At 39.0% G+C, this 16,181-nt stretch overlaps 1 protein-coding gene across 4 annotated transcripts in view; it reads left to right on the plus strand.

The window, feature by feature from the left end:
* Positions 1-16,181, plus strand: part of ELOVL6 (ELOVL fatty acid elongase 6) — a 157,839-nt gene that overhangs the window by 89,860 nt on the left and 51,798 nt on the right. For 3 of the 4 annotated variants that reach the window (XM_032254749.1, XM_032254752.1, XM_032254750.1), the window contains exon 2: positions 15,673-15,804. The exons of the other annotated variant lie outside the window; for it this stretch is intronic. In XM_032254749.1, the coding sequence (XP_032110640.1) occupies positions 15,673-15,804 (132 nt within the window). The remainder of the gene's footprint in view (positions 1-15,672; positions 15,805-16,181) is intronic. 4 annotated transcript variants of the gene reach the window in all.

Below are 16,181 nucleotides of genomic sequence, written 5' to 3' on the forward strand. Positions count from 1 at the left end.
ATCCCAGCTACTCAGGAGGCTGAGGCAGGAGAATTGCCTGAACCCAGGAGGTGGAGGTTGCGGTGAGCCGAGATCGCGCCATTGCACTCCAGCCTGGGTAACAAGAGCGAAACTCCGCTTCATCTAAAAAAAAAAAAAAAAAAAAAAAGAACCAACTGAGACCAGGCGCTGTGGCTCACGCCTGTAATCCAAGCACTTAGGGAGACCAAGGCTGGTGGATCACCTGAGGTCAGGAGTTCAAGACCAGCCTGACCAACATGGCGAAGCCCTCTCTCTACTAAAAACACAAAAATTACCCGAGTGCGGTGGCAGGCGCCTATATTCCAGCTACTCGGGAGGCTGAGGCAGGAGAATCGCTTGAGCCCGGGAGGCAGAGGTTGCAGTGAGCCAAGATCACTCCATTGCACTCCAGTTTGGGGGATAGAGTGAGTCTCTGTTTAAATAAATAAAAATAAATAAGAAGCAGCTGAGAAGTATAACATTCCTGGTATACAATGTAGTGGTTGAAAGCACAAGTTCTGAAACCCCAATGCCTGGGTTGAAATCCCAGCACTGGCTCTTAAAAGCTCTGGGTTCTTGTATAAGGTATTTAACCTTGTTCTTTAGTTTCCTTAGTTTCTTTGCAAAACTGAGATAATAGTGAACTTTTTTTTTTTTTTTTTTTTTTTTGAGATGGAGTTTCGCTCTTGTTGCCCAGGCTGGAATACAATGGCGTGATCTCAGCCCACCACAGCCTCCACCTCCTGGGTTCAAGTGATTCTCCTGCCTCAGCCTCCCAGGAAGCTGGGATTACAGGCATGCACCACCTGTAATTTTGCATTTTTAGTAGAAAGGGGGTTTCTTCATGTTGGTCAGGTTGGTCTTGAACTCCTGACCTCAGGCGATCCACCGGCCTCAGCCTCCCAAAGTCCTGGGACTACAGGCGTGAGCCACCACACCCAGCCAATGGTGGCCTCTTTTTTTTTTTTTTTCCTTAGGGACTAAAACTGAGAGGTGGACTCTTTTAAAGTATAAATGAGATGGGGTGTGTGTGTGTGTGTGTGTGTGTGTGTATCTCAAGTGCTCATAACACTTCAAACAGTGCCTAGAATATACTAAGTGCACAGTTTTTACAAAGTAATTACTACTTTGAGCAAATTGAAACACATTTTAATTTAATGGCCTGGAACAATGCACAGTAGTACTTTCTAAGTCAGGACTCAACTGTTTGTCTACAATGGAGCATAAAGCTTCCATAGAAGAGCTATGTGAAGAGCTGCAACCCATGGATATTCAGTAATACTTTTTAACTGTTGTTATCACACTTAGACATCGAGAATTTCTCACACTGATCAAAAATGCCATAGACTCAAGAAGTATATTGAGTAAATACTTTTGTCAAATCTATTTTTTTTTTTTTACATTTTTTTTCTTTTGGTAGGAAACCTTTCTGTGTAAACATAGCTAAAATATTGTTACTCTCAAACCTTGGTGCTTACTAAATCAATCTTGACAAACAAGCAAAGTAGAAAAAGGACAAGAAAAGCAAAGGTACAGGTTTATTATCCAGAACAATTGCTACCTATCCACACAGTGTGTGCATGCCAGCATGAACAATCTGAAGAACACATTTCCCCATAATGCACATCCTTAAAGGGCATGCTTTGGGAATACAGAAAGACACACTAACCTTCTGACTTTCAAAGGAATGTTGAGTCATACACACTCTCTTCTCCCTAAGCATTTTTCCTTCCTTTTGAAACTCCGAAGAAAGGAATGCTGCAGGCATTGTGATTTGGAGAATCTCTTTTCTAGGAATCCATGCTTGATAAATCCCAGCCATACCATAGTCACATTCAGCAATTCACCTGACATGCAAGTAAAGGAGAAATTATTCTTCTGTCTCACAAACAGGCAGTAAAGAGAAAGTTTTAAGAATAAAGTAAAGTTTTCTTTCGCTTTATGAAGAAATGAGAGCTATGAACTTAATTTTCTTGTTTTCTGAGGGATCTTGAGGGTTTTTTTAATTAAGATATTTCCCATAAGGCTTTCTTTCTCTCTTTTTTTGGCTTTGAACCTGTGAAGGGGCAAAAAGAAAAAAGAATGTGAAGGCCTTCGTGGGAAATGATGTAAAAAGATACACAGATAAAAGCCTTCTAAGCTATGGAGATAAAGGACTCCTAAACCAGCTCTGGACACTATCTGACCAGTTTTACTCTTCTTCCCATTGTAGAAACTGATGACAGGCACGAGCAGGAGTACATCTTCCTGTTGAACAGGTTTAGCTTTTGCACAATCCTCAGAGGAGAATTCATGCTTCCCAACATGTTAATTAGGGGAGCAAAGGCCTGCGAGTAGCTAATAAAGACGATTAATATTTTTAGCCTGATGACTATGTGCCAATATAAAAATAAAAATAAAAAGATGATTAATATTTTGTTAGAAGATTTAGAAAGCAGTGCAATTGATTTTGTCCAACTCAATTGATAAACTTTATCATGTAATACCACCTATTTTCTTTTTCTTTTTTTTTTTTTTTTTTGAGACAGAGTTTCCCTCTTGTTACCCAGGCTGGAGTGCAATGGCACGATCTCGGCTCACCGCAACCTCCGCCTCCTGGGTTCAGACAATTCTCCTGCCTCAACCTCCTGAGTAGCTGGGATTACAGGCACACACCACCATGCCCAGCTAATTTTTTGTATTTTTAGTAGAGACGGGGTTTCACCATGTTGACCAGGATGGTCTCAATCTCTTGACCTCGTGATCCACCTGCCTCGGCCTCCCAAAGTGCTGGGATTACAGGCTTGAGCCACCGCGCCCGGTATACCACCTATTTTCTTTTTTGTGAGATGGAGTCTCACTCTGTCACCCAGGCTAGGGTGCAGTGGCGCAATCTCGGCTCACTGCCACCTCTGCCTCCTGGGGTCAAGTGATTTTCCTGCCTCAGCCTCTTAAGTAGCTGAGATTATAGGCGCGCACCACCAGGCCTAATTTTTTTATATTTAGTAGAGACAAGGTTTCGCCATGTTGCACAGGCTGGTCTTGAACTCCTGACCTCAAGTGTTCACCTGCCTCAGCCTCCTCCCAAAGTGGTGGGATTTCAGTCATGACTCACTGCACTCGGCCAGTACCACCTATTTTATTACATTTCCAATACTTCTGAAAATAGAGCTATTGCTACTCTCAATTTTTATTAAATTTAATTAATTAATTAATATGAGATTTGCTCTGTGGCCCAGGCTGGAGTGCAGTGGCATGATTACAGCTTACTGCAACCTCCGCCACCTCCCAGGCTCAAGCAATTCACCCACTTCTGCCTCTTGAGTAGATGGGATTACAGGCGCCCACCATCATACATGGCTAATTTTTATTGTAGAGATGGGGTATGGCCATGTTGCCCAGGCTGGTCTCAAACTCCTGGGCTCAAGCAATCTGCCCACCCCATCCTTCCAAAGCGTTGGGATTACAGACATGAGCCATTGCTTCTGCTACGACTCTATGACATACACTTTTAAAAATTGAGAGTAGTCAATTTTTTAAAGTGTATGTCATAGAACACTTTGCTGATATCAAATTCTCAAACTTTGAATATGAGAGTATCCCCGTGTTCATTGTCGCATTATTCACAGCAGCCAAAATATGGAATCAACTTAGGTTTCTGGAAACAGATGAATGGATAAAGAAATTGTGATATAATGGAATTTTGTTTCGTATTAAAAAAGAGATTCTGTCATTTGTGACTACATGGATAAACGTGGAAGACATTATCCTAAGTGAAGTAAGCCAGACACAAAAAGAAATGTTATTGTGTGATTTCATTTTTATGTGGAATCTAAAAAAGTTGAAAATGTAGAAACAGAGTAGAATGGTGGTAACACTGTCCCATCCTGGGTGAAGTTAATATTGGTTATCATGGAATTATCTTATAAAACTGGCTAATAAAGAGATGACTGGAATAACTAAAGTTTTACTTCAAGAAGAGTTTGAACTCTGTGTGGAGTTAGGGGGACGGTGTCTTGGCAGTTACTATGAAGTCTGGTTCTATTCATTTAAGATTATTGGCCAGGCATGGTGACTCACACCTGTAATCCCAGCACTTTGGGAGGCTGAGGCAGGTGGATCACTTGAGGTTAGGAGTTTGAGACCAGCATGGCCAACATGGTGAAACCTTGTGTCCACCAAAAATACCAAACTAGCTGCACATGGTGGTTCGTGCCTGTAGTCCCTGCTACTCGGGAGGCGGAGGCAGGAGGATCACTTGAACCGAGGAGGCAGAGGTTGCAGTGAACCGAGATCGCACCACTGCATTCCAGCCTGGGTGATAGAGTGAGAATTTGTCTCAAAAAAAAAAAAAAAGATTATTCCTTTTTCTCCTCTCTGGAGATATATTTTTAAATGCAGTTCTAGATGACCTTCATGTAAGAGAGGCACTGAAACAGATGAATAATTTGTAAGAATTGAATGTTTTAGTCTTCAGGGTCCATCGTAGTCAGAAGTGAACCTAATTCTAGAACAGTGAAGAGAGTAATATACTGACTCACTGGTTGTTATTTTGTTTTCAGTTATAAATTGAACTGCTCACTTAAAACAAGAAGTTGCTTTATTTACTCTGTGCTTGGAATCAATTTGAAGCAATTCAGCCTGAGTATATCTGAGGCTTAAGTGGTATCACCCCAACCAGTGAACATATTTTTGAAGCAGTTTTGAATTTCAATATACACCCTCTTGAGTTTTCCAATTTCTCTTTTCTTAATTTCTGTCTCCATACTTCTCTTGTTCAGGATCCTCAAGCTTAGCACTATTGGCATTTTCGGGGGCTGGATAATTTTAGGTTGTGGAGGGCTGTCTTGTGGCATCCAGAACCTCTACACACCACATGCCAGTAGCCAACCTCCTTCCGGTTGTAAAGACCCAAAAATGTCTTCATATATTTCAATATCCTCTGAGGAGCAAAATCATCACCCCATGTGAGAACCCATGGTGGAGGCCAAAAGAGAAGAGGTCCACAGATTGAATTCTGGGGATCCTCAGAGTTTAAGGATTGGGGAGTTGAAGGGAAAGCAGCAAAGGAGAATGAAAAAGAACAGATGGTGAAGCTGAAGAAGAAGCAAGAGAAAATAGTGAGAACGGAAGGAAGTAAAGGAAGCATTGCCGAAAAGAAGGAGTTGCCATCTGTGTCAAATGCTGAGCTGCTAGCAGGCCATCTGAGAGGAAGACTGATACTGGGCCATTTCAGGATAGAAACCTATCTTTATAGACATAACCCCAAGAAGAGAGTAAGGGTAAAACAACTGTATTGTTACAAACAGGAAGAAGTAGCCTGTAGTACATATTTTCAGACTGGGATTAAGAGAACGGTTACAAACCAAATAACCTTTGCTGCTGCAAAGGAGTGTTAAGAGATGACAATTTAGAACTGTGGACAGTCATAACAAATCAAATACATATTAGTAATTTTAGTAAGTTTTATACTAGAAATTCTGAACATGCGTATCTAGTTCATTGTAAGGGATATAGTAAATTATGTGCTACTAATAAAAGTTCAGATGCTGATATTTGTGAGTCACATGTTAATGAGTTGCTTGAAGATAATCTTCCTAATATTATGACTCTCGCCCTTTGGATTCTAAAATGCTGTCTTGAGTAGAGGGGAAGAGCCTGGCTTTGGAGATGGCAAATTGGTTGAAACACTTGCATCTGTAGGGGTCTCCTATGTGTTTGAGTAGAAGAAGGGCTTTAGATCTTACGATTTAGATTAATCCATGTGGTAAACTGAATAATGGTCCCTCAAAAATATGCACATCTTAATCCCTGGTACCTGTGAATATGTTATAGCAAATGACATGTTGCACATGTAATTAGGTTAAGGAATTTGAGATGGTGAGATTATTCCAGAATATCTTTGGGCAAGGGACATCTAATCACATGGGTTTTTTAAGTTGAAGAAGTTTCTAGACTGTGGCCCTGGATTATCTGGTGGGCCCAATATATTCAGAGGGTTTTTTTTTTGAGTTGGAGTTTCACTCTTGTTGCCCAGGCTGGAGTGCAATGGCACCACCTCGGCTCACCACAACCTCCGCCTCCCAGGTTCAAGCGATTCTCCTGCTTCAGCCTCCTGAGTAGCTGGGATTACAGGCATGCACCACCATGCCCAGCTAATTTTGTATTTTTAGTAGAGATGGGGTTTCTCCATGTCGTTCAGGCTGGTCTTGAACTCCCAACCTCAGGTGATCCACCTACCTGGGCCTCCCCAAGTGGTGTGATTATAGGTATGAGCCACCGTACCTGGCCTATTTACAGGATTCTTAACAGGTAGTCAGAGGGGTCAGACTAAGATAAGGTGATGTGATCATGGAAACAGCTTGGCGTGATGCATTTTGAAGATGGAGATGGAGGCAGTCATGAGCCAAGGAATGGCAAATGGCCTCTAGAGGTTGAAAAAGTCATGGAAATGGATTCTGCCATAGGGCCTCCAGGAGAAATGCAACCCTGGTGACTCTGACTTTAGCCCCATAAGACTCATTTCAGATTTCTGACCTCCAGAACTGTAAGATAATAAATTTGTGTTGTTAGAAGCCACTAAGTTTTGAGAATTTGCTGTAGCTGTCCTCATTATCAGTGTTCTCAAAGCTAGTGTCTACAAATTTTATCCTCTTATGTCACTGAATGAGTGTTCAATTTTGAGGGAGCAATATGAAGTCCCCAATCAAAATGTTGCCATGTTATTATTATTATTATTGGATGTTTTTTGTAGAGACAGGTTCTTGCTGTATTACCCAGACCTTGGATTCCTGGCCTCAAGCCAGCTTCTCTCCTTGGTCTCCCAAAGTGCTGGGATTATAGGCATGAGCCATCATGCTCGGCCCTATATTATTATTTTTAAGAGCAAAATGAAATACAGAGTTCTTTCTTGGGTAATTGGGTGATAATCTCATAAGTAAAAACAATGATTAAGTCATTTTCACTCATTACTAAAAATGTATTTCTTCTGATTATTGCCAGTTTTTTCTTAAGCTTAATTTCTTATGTGCATTTGATTTTGCTGACAAAATCAATTTACGAGCTAACTATGAGATCATCATCACTGCTGAGATATTTTCTCCAGTCCAGAAATAGTGTTTGGGGTATGTTTTCTCATTGCTTTCCCAGTTTCTTTTCAAAATTTATATTGAGAGAATCACCAGTGACAAGGGTATATTTACTCATCCAATAGTTAACGTGAAAACATGCCATGTTTTCCCCTTAATTTTATTTTCTAGCTTTTTAAATTTCCGGTTGTCTGTGAGGTGATTTGTGGAAATGAAAACCCTATATAAATATTAAGGTGGTGGTAACTTGCAACAGAAATGGATTCTCCTTCTGTATAAATGTCAGTCCTTGAGTACACAGAAAGTGATCAAAAACATGGATATGTTTATGCTTGTTTATATAATTGTGCAAGCTGTTAGTTACCTTGGTTTTGATTTAAATCTAGGAAAATTCTCAGTTTGAATTGAACTTAATCTTATAAACCTGAGATCCAGTTTTCATTGCATTGCGAATAATCATCTCCTTTCGACAGTGCTTTTTCACTTCTAGTTTTAGCCACCAGCTCTCAGATAGATCTATTAGCTATAAGACATTCCAGGTGTCTTTAGAATAAAGACAATCAGGAAACAGGTTTTTATATTCAACTCTAAGTGTAGCCTGTTTGTTTGAAAGGGCATTGGTTATCCATAGGGGAAGGATGGATGGCTTGAGCATTTGGGTCATTTTTTTAAAGAAGTCCAGCTGTATCATATGATCAGAAACAAATGACCTCCAGGTTCCAATCATTATTTCTACATTTAGAGGAAATTAGATGACCATCAGCCAGGAAATTTTAAGCAAGGAATCCTAAGTTGAAAAGTTTAGACTAGATCTCTAAGGTCTATTTCCAATCTTGAGATTCTATATTTCTATGGTCATTAGGCCACTGGAGTGAATAAGAAGATTAAAAAAAGACAGAAAGGAAGAAAAAAAAAAGCCTACAGCTTTGACTGATATAGCCATAATTGTACTTGTATAACTTCAGGCCCAAGACAATTTTATATTTAGGAAAATAAATGACTAATGCTTCATTTATATTATAAAATAGATTTTTAAGGCTATAAGAGGTAAAGTTCAGTTCAGTGACAGGAGAGTCACTCAACTACTCTTATTTAATAGGAGGCATTTCAGAATTATAGTATGCTTTTTATATTACCATTATTGTTAACGCTTTTTTTGTTTTTAAGAGACAGGGTCTCATTATGCTGCTCAGGCTGGATTCAATCTCCCAAGCTCAAGGGCTCCTCCAACCTCAGCCTCCTGAGCAGCTGGGACTACAGGCACATGCCATCATGCCTGGCTCATCATTATTATATTTTGAAATAATTTAACAAGTGAGCATTGATACATTGGAAATTCATATGATACCTTTCTCTTTCTTAGAATGCAGAATATTTCTTCAAGAAAATCAGTGCAATGAAATTGAATTGCTGCTAAAACCACCTTCTGAACTCTGTTTCTACATGCTGCCTCTCTTATTCAGAAATTACTGTGTTAAATAGCCATTAGAGTTTTATGTTTTACTATGACTAGATCGTTACTTGGAAATTCTCACTTGTGACAATCAATACTCTCAGACCAAACAGAAACTAGAAATTATTTTGTCATCATAGAGATTATTTTTAGTTTGTTTTCAGATGGAGATGGGGGATTTGTCTAAATAAGACCATTGACCTTTTTTTTTTGAGACGAGGTCTCACTCCGTCACCCAGGCCGGAGTGCAGTGGGGCAGTCATGCTCACTGCAGCCACAGCCTCCCAAGCTCAAAGAGTCCTCGCACACCCGTCTCCCAAGTAGCTGAGACTACAGGCACATACTACCACACCAGGCTAATTTTTAAATTTTTTGTAGAGATGAGGTCTCAATATGTTTCCTGGTCTCGAACTCCTAGGATGAGTAAGATGCCTACCTTGGCCTCCCAAAGCACTGGGGTTTACAGGCATGAGCCACCATGCCCAGTCACTGATATGTTTTCTACCAGATTTTGATTTGAGGTTGATGGCAAGTTTTATACTCTTTCTAAGGAGATAAAAAATTGAATGGATTTTAATTCTTATGTGTTTTTGAATTTGAGATGGATTCTTACTCTGTCACCCAGGCTGGAGTGCAGTGGTGTGATCTTGGCTTACTGGACCCTCTGCCTCCCAGGCTCAAGAGATTCTCCTGCTTTAGGCTCCTGAGTAGCTGGGATTACAGGCATGCACCACTACGCCTGACTAAATTTTTGTATTTTTAGTAGAGAGTGGGTTTCACCATGTTGTTCAGGCTGTTCTTGAACTCCTGACCTCAACTGATCCATCTGCCTCAGCTTCTTGAAGTGTTGGGATTACAGGCATGAGCCATTGTGCCCCGCCTAGATTTTAATTCTTTGTTTGATTTTGCTAACTAGAGTAGAAGAGACAGGCTACAGTCTTTGGTTCTAACTTCAAAACTGATGCTTTCGGACCAGTTTTATTAAGCCATATCTACTAAAACAAAGAAAAAATATTCTTGTAACCTCTCTAAAATGTAATGCTTTAGGATTGAAACTGACAAGTCTCTGAGCCCCAAACATCAACGCTACTGAAATAATGCTGTGATTAGCCTACCGGTTTGCTATCTTTTACTACAAACAGGAGAATATTCATTCCTAAACGTGATCCCATCTGATAATACCTGTGAAGAGCTGCAGTTCACACACACACTTCAGTGCATTGATTGAGAGATTAGGAATTCAACTTTTGCCACATCTGCCCTCTGGGATAGAAATAAAGCATACCAAGTTTCTCTGTGAACATATCTTTTTAAATTCTGTCCTCCTTCCCAGCTCAAAGACTTTCAGTGTCCTCCACAACTTCAACCAGCAGTTCACTATCCATTTTTCTGGGGGCACAAGTTATTACTTTCCCCTCTCTCACCCTCAGCTTTCCGAGTAGCTGGGATTATAGGTGCCTGCCACCAAGCCCGGCTGATTTTTTTATTTTTAGTAGAGTCGGGGGTTTCACCATGCTGGCCAGGCTGGTCTTGAACTCCCAACCTCAGGCGATCCACCTGCCTTGGCCTCCCAAAGTGCTGGGATTATAGGCATGAGCCATCACATCTGGCCACCAAGATGTCTTAAAAGGTGAAAGAGAGGAAAAAAAATAAGTTTACAGATGTATACAAGGATTTTCTATGTCAGGTCTGCTTCTAAGGATATACTTTCCTGGAAAGGGATGTATGGCCATGTAATTGAATCTGGTTACTAAATGTAACTTTACTTTGATTATGGCCTACTTCAAGGATAGAAAAACTAAAAACTAGTTCTCGTACCTTTTTAAAAAAAAACAAATAGATAAGGAGAAACTGTGATCTCCAAATTAGTATCTGGAGGGAGAAGCAAAAAGAGAAAGAAGTGCTTACAACTCAAGGAAGCTTGGATATCACACCTTATTTGGTTTCTTTGGTCATACATAATAGATTGGAATAGGAATAAGGAATCCTTTACCTTAATTATGGCTTTGTCTTACAATTATATAGCCACTTTTCATTTGTATCAATTATGGGCATATTTTCATGATTATTCACAAAATTATTGTTTGTCAGTATTTCTAGGCATATAGTTGCTTATGAATAAAATCTCCTGGCCAGCTGTAGTGGCTTACATCGGTAATCCTAGCACTTTGGGAGGCTGAGGCAGGAGGATTGCTTCAGTCCAGGAGTTGGGACCTCATCTCTCCAAAAAAATTAAAAGAATTAGATGCACCTGTAGTGCCAGCTACCAGGGAGACTGAAGCAGGAGGATCATTTGAGCTCAGGAGATTGAGGCTGCAGTGAGCCATGGTCACAACCATGAGTTGTAAGCTCAAGCCACAGAATGAGACCTGGTCTCCAAAAAAAAAAAATTCTGCTGAAAAATTTTCATTATTTTTAACGTTAAAAAAAATGCCTATATGAAACCTTGGGGAATCCTTATGAATGTGACAGAATTCAGTCCTGGGTAGGACTTCAAGAAACCTCAGGATCCCTCTTAATAAAATCTTATTTTAATATTCTTATCAAATTATAACCATCATAGACATACATTAAATGTCATATTGGCAAAAAGTTGTATTTCCTCTAGTCTCTGGGTCCTTACTTTATCTGTATCCTTAAAATCACTTTCAGAACCATAAGTTGTTTCCTGACTTAAGTCAGCAACTGAACTATAAAGGACTCTTAAAAGATGGGGAGCTGCACCAGTTGGCATTCTGTCTCAGTGACAGACTCCTCCCCTTAGAACATGAAAGCTCTCTCCGCACTTGGTAGATAGGTATCAGCTGAAGTGGGCGGTGCCCTTTTCTTTATTCCCTCGCTGCTTGATCTTTGCCTTCCCACTCCTTGTATCTCACACGTGTACAGTAGCCATAATGAAGGCCATGTAGATACGGCATGAAAAAGTCAGGAGGGAACACAGGCCAGCTTCCCAAAGTGTTCATTAGCAATTATTCCATGTTGAAATACTGCCCACATAAACATTTCTTCATTAGCAAATAAACTAGTTTGACTTGGGGTGCAGAAATCTTAATGTGAATGCTTAGGAAACTCAAGCTGAGCACTGGTTTCAGTGAAATCCCAAGAGTTTGAAAAAACATGTCTTTGAATTTATGCACACTCTTTCAGCAGTGTTAACGGGTAAAGCAATTAATGCAAATCATAAGTGAGAACTTGCTCAGCTCCCTGGTAAGAATCCAAAAAGCATCTCCTAAGAATGTTTTGGAACAAGATAGTATGATAGAGAAATTCAGATTTCTAAGGATAAAGACACTGTTCATTTTTATTAATTATGGAATAATTTCCATTATTCATCTTGATGACAGAAATAGAAGGGGAAAAAGGATCAGTATAAGCATGACAGAATTAAAGCACATCAGTATTTCATTTGGGCTGTCTTTATTTGGTTGGCCACCTAATAATCATAACTCCCAATCACCATGCTGAAAAGTACGTAAGTACCTATAGTTACGGGTTGTGCTATATGATGCACATTTAAAATTTATTAAACCAGAAGAGTCCATGCTATCTAGAAATGACTAATTATCTGATAATTAAACACTATAGTGTTACCATTATACCCTAGTATAGAGGATTGCCAGTATTATTGGATTCTGATTATGGTTGTATTAACTGCATTACTTGCAATTATAAACAAACCAAGTTAAATGAATGTCTTCATACAATCCTATCATTCTAGCCATAAAGGGAAAAGTAATGCCCAAGAACCAAGAAAAGAATAAAAAAAATCTTCCCTAAGAATTTCTTACTTCAAAATAATACAATGAAGTATTATTGGATTGCCGCTGAACCATTAGGAAAGCAATCCATCCAAACTAAAAGCTAAGTGTGCTAGTGGCAAACCACTATTCATCTTGAATATAATTGAACTTTACCAGAGAGATGCCAGAAAGGAAAGGCAATTTTAATTCACTTAAATTTCCCTGTTTATTAAAGAAAATCTTGTCTTCTAAGCAATATGGAAAACTAATAGTACATTCAACCATACGATAACTGAGTTAAAGAGGTGTTAATGCCTCCTTAGGCAACTCCCACTTATAGCAGATGCTTAGGTTTAATTCTAAACTAACCCAAAGCATTTGAATTTCACCACAGTAAAAGATTTCTGTGCATGCAATGAACAACTTACTTTGATCATAGCACATAAACCAATTTCCATGAACTGTCTGTGACCCAGATACAGCTTATGCAGTTATTTTGTGTTTACCAACCTGCTTGATCACAGCCATGACAATGTTGGATAGTCTTGACTGGTGTACAGTTGCAGCTGTGTGACCATGAGTGACTGTGTCACCGGTCTCCCTATTCTCTATTCCGTCAAAGGAGGAAATTGGGCTTCACCTCTAAGGTTCCTTGCAATTATCAAATTCTATGACTCCGTACTAACTGATTTTGTTGCCTTCGCTGTTGAATTGATGCTTTGTAAAGAGAGCTCTAATAATCATGGAAAAGTGAGTGGCCCTTGCAGGGAAGTGAGCAGTACATTAGGACTAATTCTCATTTTAGAAGTGAGGAAATTAGAGAAAATATACATAGGGAAGATTTCTTTTATTCTTTTCTTGGTTCTTGGGCATCACTTTTCCCTTTATGGCTAGAATGATAGGATTGTATGAAGATATTCATTTAACTTGGTTTGTTTATAATTGCAAGTAATACAGTTAATACAACCATAATCAGAATCTCACTTATGTTGAATGAGTAAGATAAATAATGATAATTTTAAGGAAATGTCTTCAGTGGTAGATGTATAATTACTTTCTGTTCTCAAAGAAGCAAAAAGGGTTTGGATGAAAGTTTCCCAAGCTCAGAAAATGTGAAACTGGAAACATGAAGTTCTTTTCACAGTTAAAGTGTTCTATACATTATGCAATGATTATATAATTCAACAGGGCAGCTTAAGGAATTTTTACAGCTTATAAGATAACAAATCAAGTACCCCTTTTTCTTCTGAACATTTACCAGTAGAACAGGAAAATCTAGGGCTACTTTACCTCTAAGCCTGTTTATCTATGAAATAAAGATAATACTTTACCTGCACCATCAGGTGATTAAGAGGATTGAATGGTAAAACTTTTTGGCATTATGTCTGCCCATGGGAATCACTGTATAAATTATAGTATGTAATTATTGTCACTTATTACCTTTATAAATTAGAAAAAAGTATATACATTTTCATATTACTATCACCTACATTAACTTGGTAGAACTTTATTTCAATGTCTTTCTGGGGGAAGAAAATGTATCATAATATTTTACTGAATAATTTACTTTTTAGCTATTATTAATATATTAAAGGAAAAGTGCAACTTTCAGTTAGTGTTTGCTACCTGTTTACTGTACACAGATGCCTAATTTTCCCCATCAGAAAATTTTATAGGACAAGACCATGTTCATTCAACAGATACTTGTTAAGCACCTACTGTGTGCCAGCTCTTGTGTGCCCAACAGAAGAGTCTATAAACATCAGTGGAAGTGATTTATTCAACATTTGTTTCTGGGTTGATTTATGGAATAATTGCTTTATTTGATGGTATTCACTAAGGAGGTCACCTGCATTCATTTACATAGGAATGTTGCTTCTGTAAATAGTAAGGTCCCTTGTGAGTCAGCATTACATGTCAGCATGAAGGGGGAAAACGTGAAGCATTTTACAAATAATGTTAGGTGAACACATTTTGCTTTTGATATTATGTTTTATAACTTATTTCTCAACCCTTATTGATCTAATTGAGTAGGGAAGACCCATTTTAAGAGAAACATTGCTTTCTCAGGAAGTATGCTCAACTGTTTAAATTATTTATAAGGCTTCTATTGCTTTCTGTTGAATCATAGTTCTATTATAGAAGCTTGTTTATTTTTGCTTTTGAATTTATTTTTTGGCATTACCAGTACTATAGTCAGAGGCATTTGAACCAGAGTGACTTTATCTTAACAAGGAGCTAAGTAAAATGAGGCTGAGACCTACTGGGCTGCATTCCTAGGAAGTTAGAAATTCTTAGTCACAGGATGAGATAGGAGATACAGATCACAAAGCCCCTGCTGATAAAACAGTTTAAGAAGCTGGCCAAAACCCACCCAAACCAATATGGTGATGAAAGTGAACTCTGATCATTCTCACTGCTTATTATATGCTAATTATAATGCATTAGCATGCTAAAAGACACTCCCACCAACTCCATGACAGTTTACAAATGCCGTGGCATACAGTCTAAAAAGGGAAGGAACCCTCAGTTCTGTTCCTGGGAAAATCCCCACCCTTTTCCCTGGAACTCTCATGAATAATCCACCCCTTGTTTGGCATCTAATTTAAAAACCCCGAAAATACCCAGTCAGCAGCCCTCAGGACTGCCCTGCCTATGGAGTAACGATTCTTTTATTCTTTTACCGTTTTTTTTGTCTGCTCTGTCACCCAGGCTGGAGTGCCGTGGTGTGATCTCAGGGAACTGCAGCCTCCGCCTTTCAGGTTCAAGTGGTTCTCCTGCCTCAGCCTCCCGAGCAGCTAAGATTACAGGTGCCCACCACCAGGCCTGGCTACATTTTGTATTTTTAATAGAGAGGGGATTTTACCATGTTGGCCAGTCTGATCTCAAACTCCTGGCCTGAAGTGATCTGCTCACCTGGCCTCTCAAAGTGTTGGGATAACAGGCATGAGCCACCACACCCACTCAAGATAAAGTATTAAATGGCTTTCTTGTTCCAAGACAAAACCTTGTCACCAAATATTTCCAATAAAAACATTTCTTTTTAAAATTCACGTATGTAGCTAAATTGGCTCAACAAACTCTAAAGAATAAAATTAGTTCTCTCAGTGAAAAGGCTACTTTTTGTACTTCAATGCTATGTTGTTGAAATTTCAGTCACAGAGCCCACAAAGGAAATAAACCTATCCTGATGTGATACTTAGTATGTTGGTTAAACTGCTGGATGACCTGATTTGTCAAGGGAGATTTCAACAGAATACCAGTTTGCCACATGGACTAGACTCTTCAGTGAAGCAGGCTTATTCTCAAGAATATTTTTTCAGTGCTTACAAAGAGAAGAACTGGTACAAAATTGGATGTTTCCTAATGACTAAAAATATCTTACTTAAAGATTTTGTTTGCTTGTTTGCAGGAAGAAATCTTTCCTGTTTTCTGCTCTGTATGCTGCCTTTATATTTGGTGGTCGGCACCTAATGAACAAACGAGCAAAGTTTGAACTGAGGAAGCCATTAGTGCTCTGGTCTCTGACCCTTGCAGTCTTCAGGTAGGTTTTCTTTTTTTTTCATTTTTCTAATAAAATGTATCCATTTTATCACTTGTTGAAAGAATGCAATGATTGAGCATTTGATTTTAAATTTGATATTTTTGATTATCGAATATGATGAGGACATAAAGTCATGTTCAGAAAGAAAGCCTTCACTGTGACCATTTGCCATGATGTACCCAACCTTGAATATTTTGAGAGTTGTCAGGCCATCTCGTATCCTGTCCAAATTGGCCATGCAGCAATCTGATTCATCTGTTAGGATGAGAAGCAATACATCAATTCATTATTGTTACTGGCTAAATAAAGATGAAAGGTTAAATGGGAAGGCCCAAAAGTAACCTGTTGAAGTCTACTGGAGGACAAGGTTGAAATAC

The sequence above is a fragment of the Sapajus apella genome, unplaced genomic scaffold (assembly GCF_009761245.1).
Source record: "Sapajus apella isolate SASKATOON/1434 unplaced genomic scaffold, GSC_monkey_1.0 scaffold87, whole genome shotgun sequence".
Lineage (NCBI taxonomy): Eukaryota > Metazoa > Chordata > Mammalia > Primates > Cebidae > Sapajus > Sapajus apella.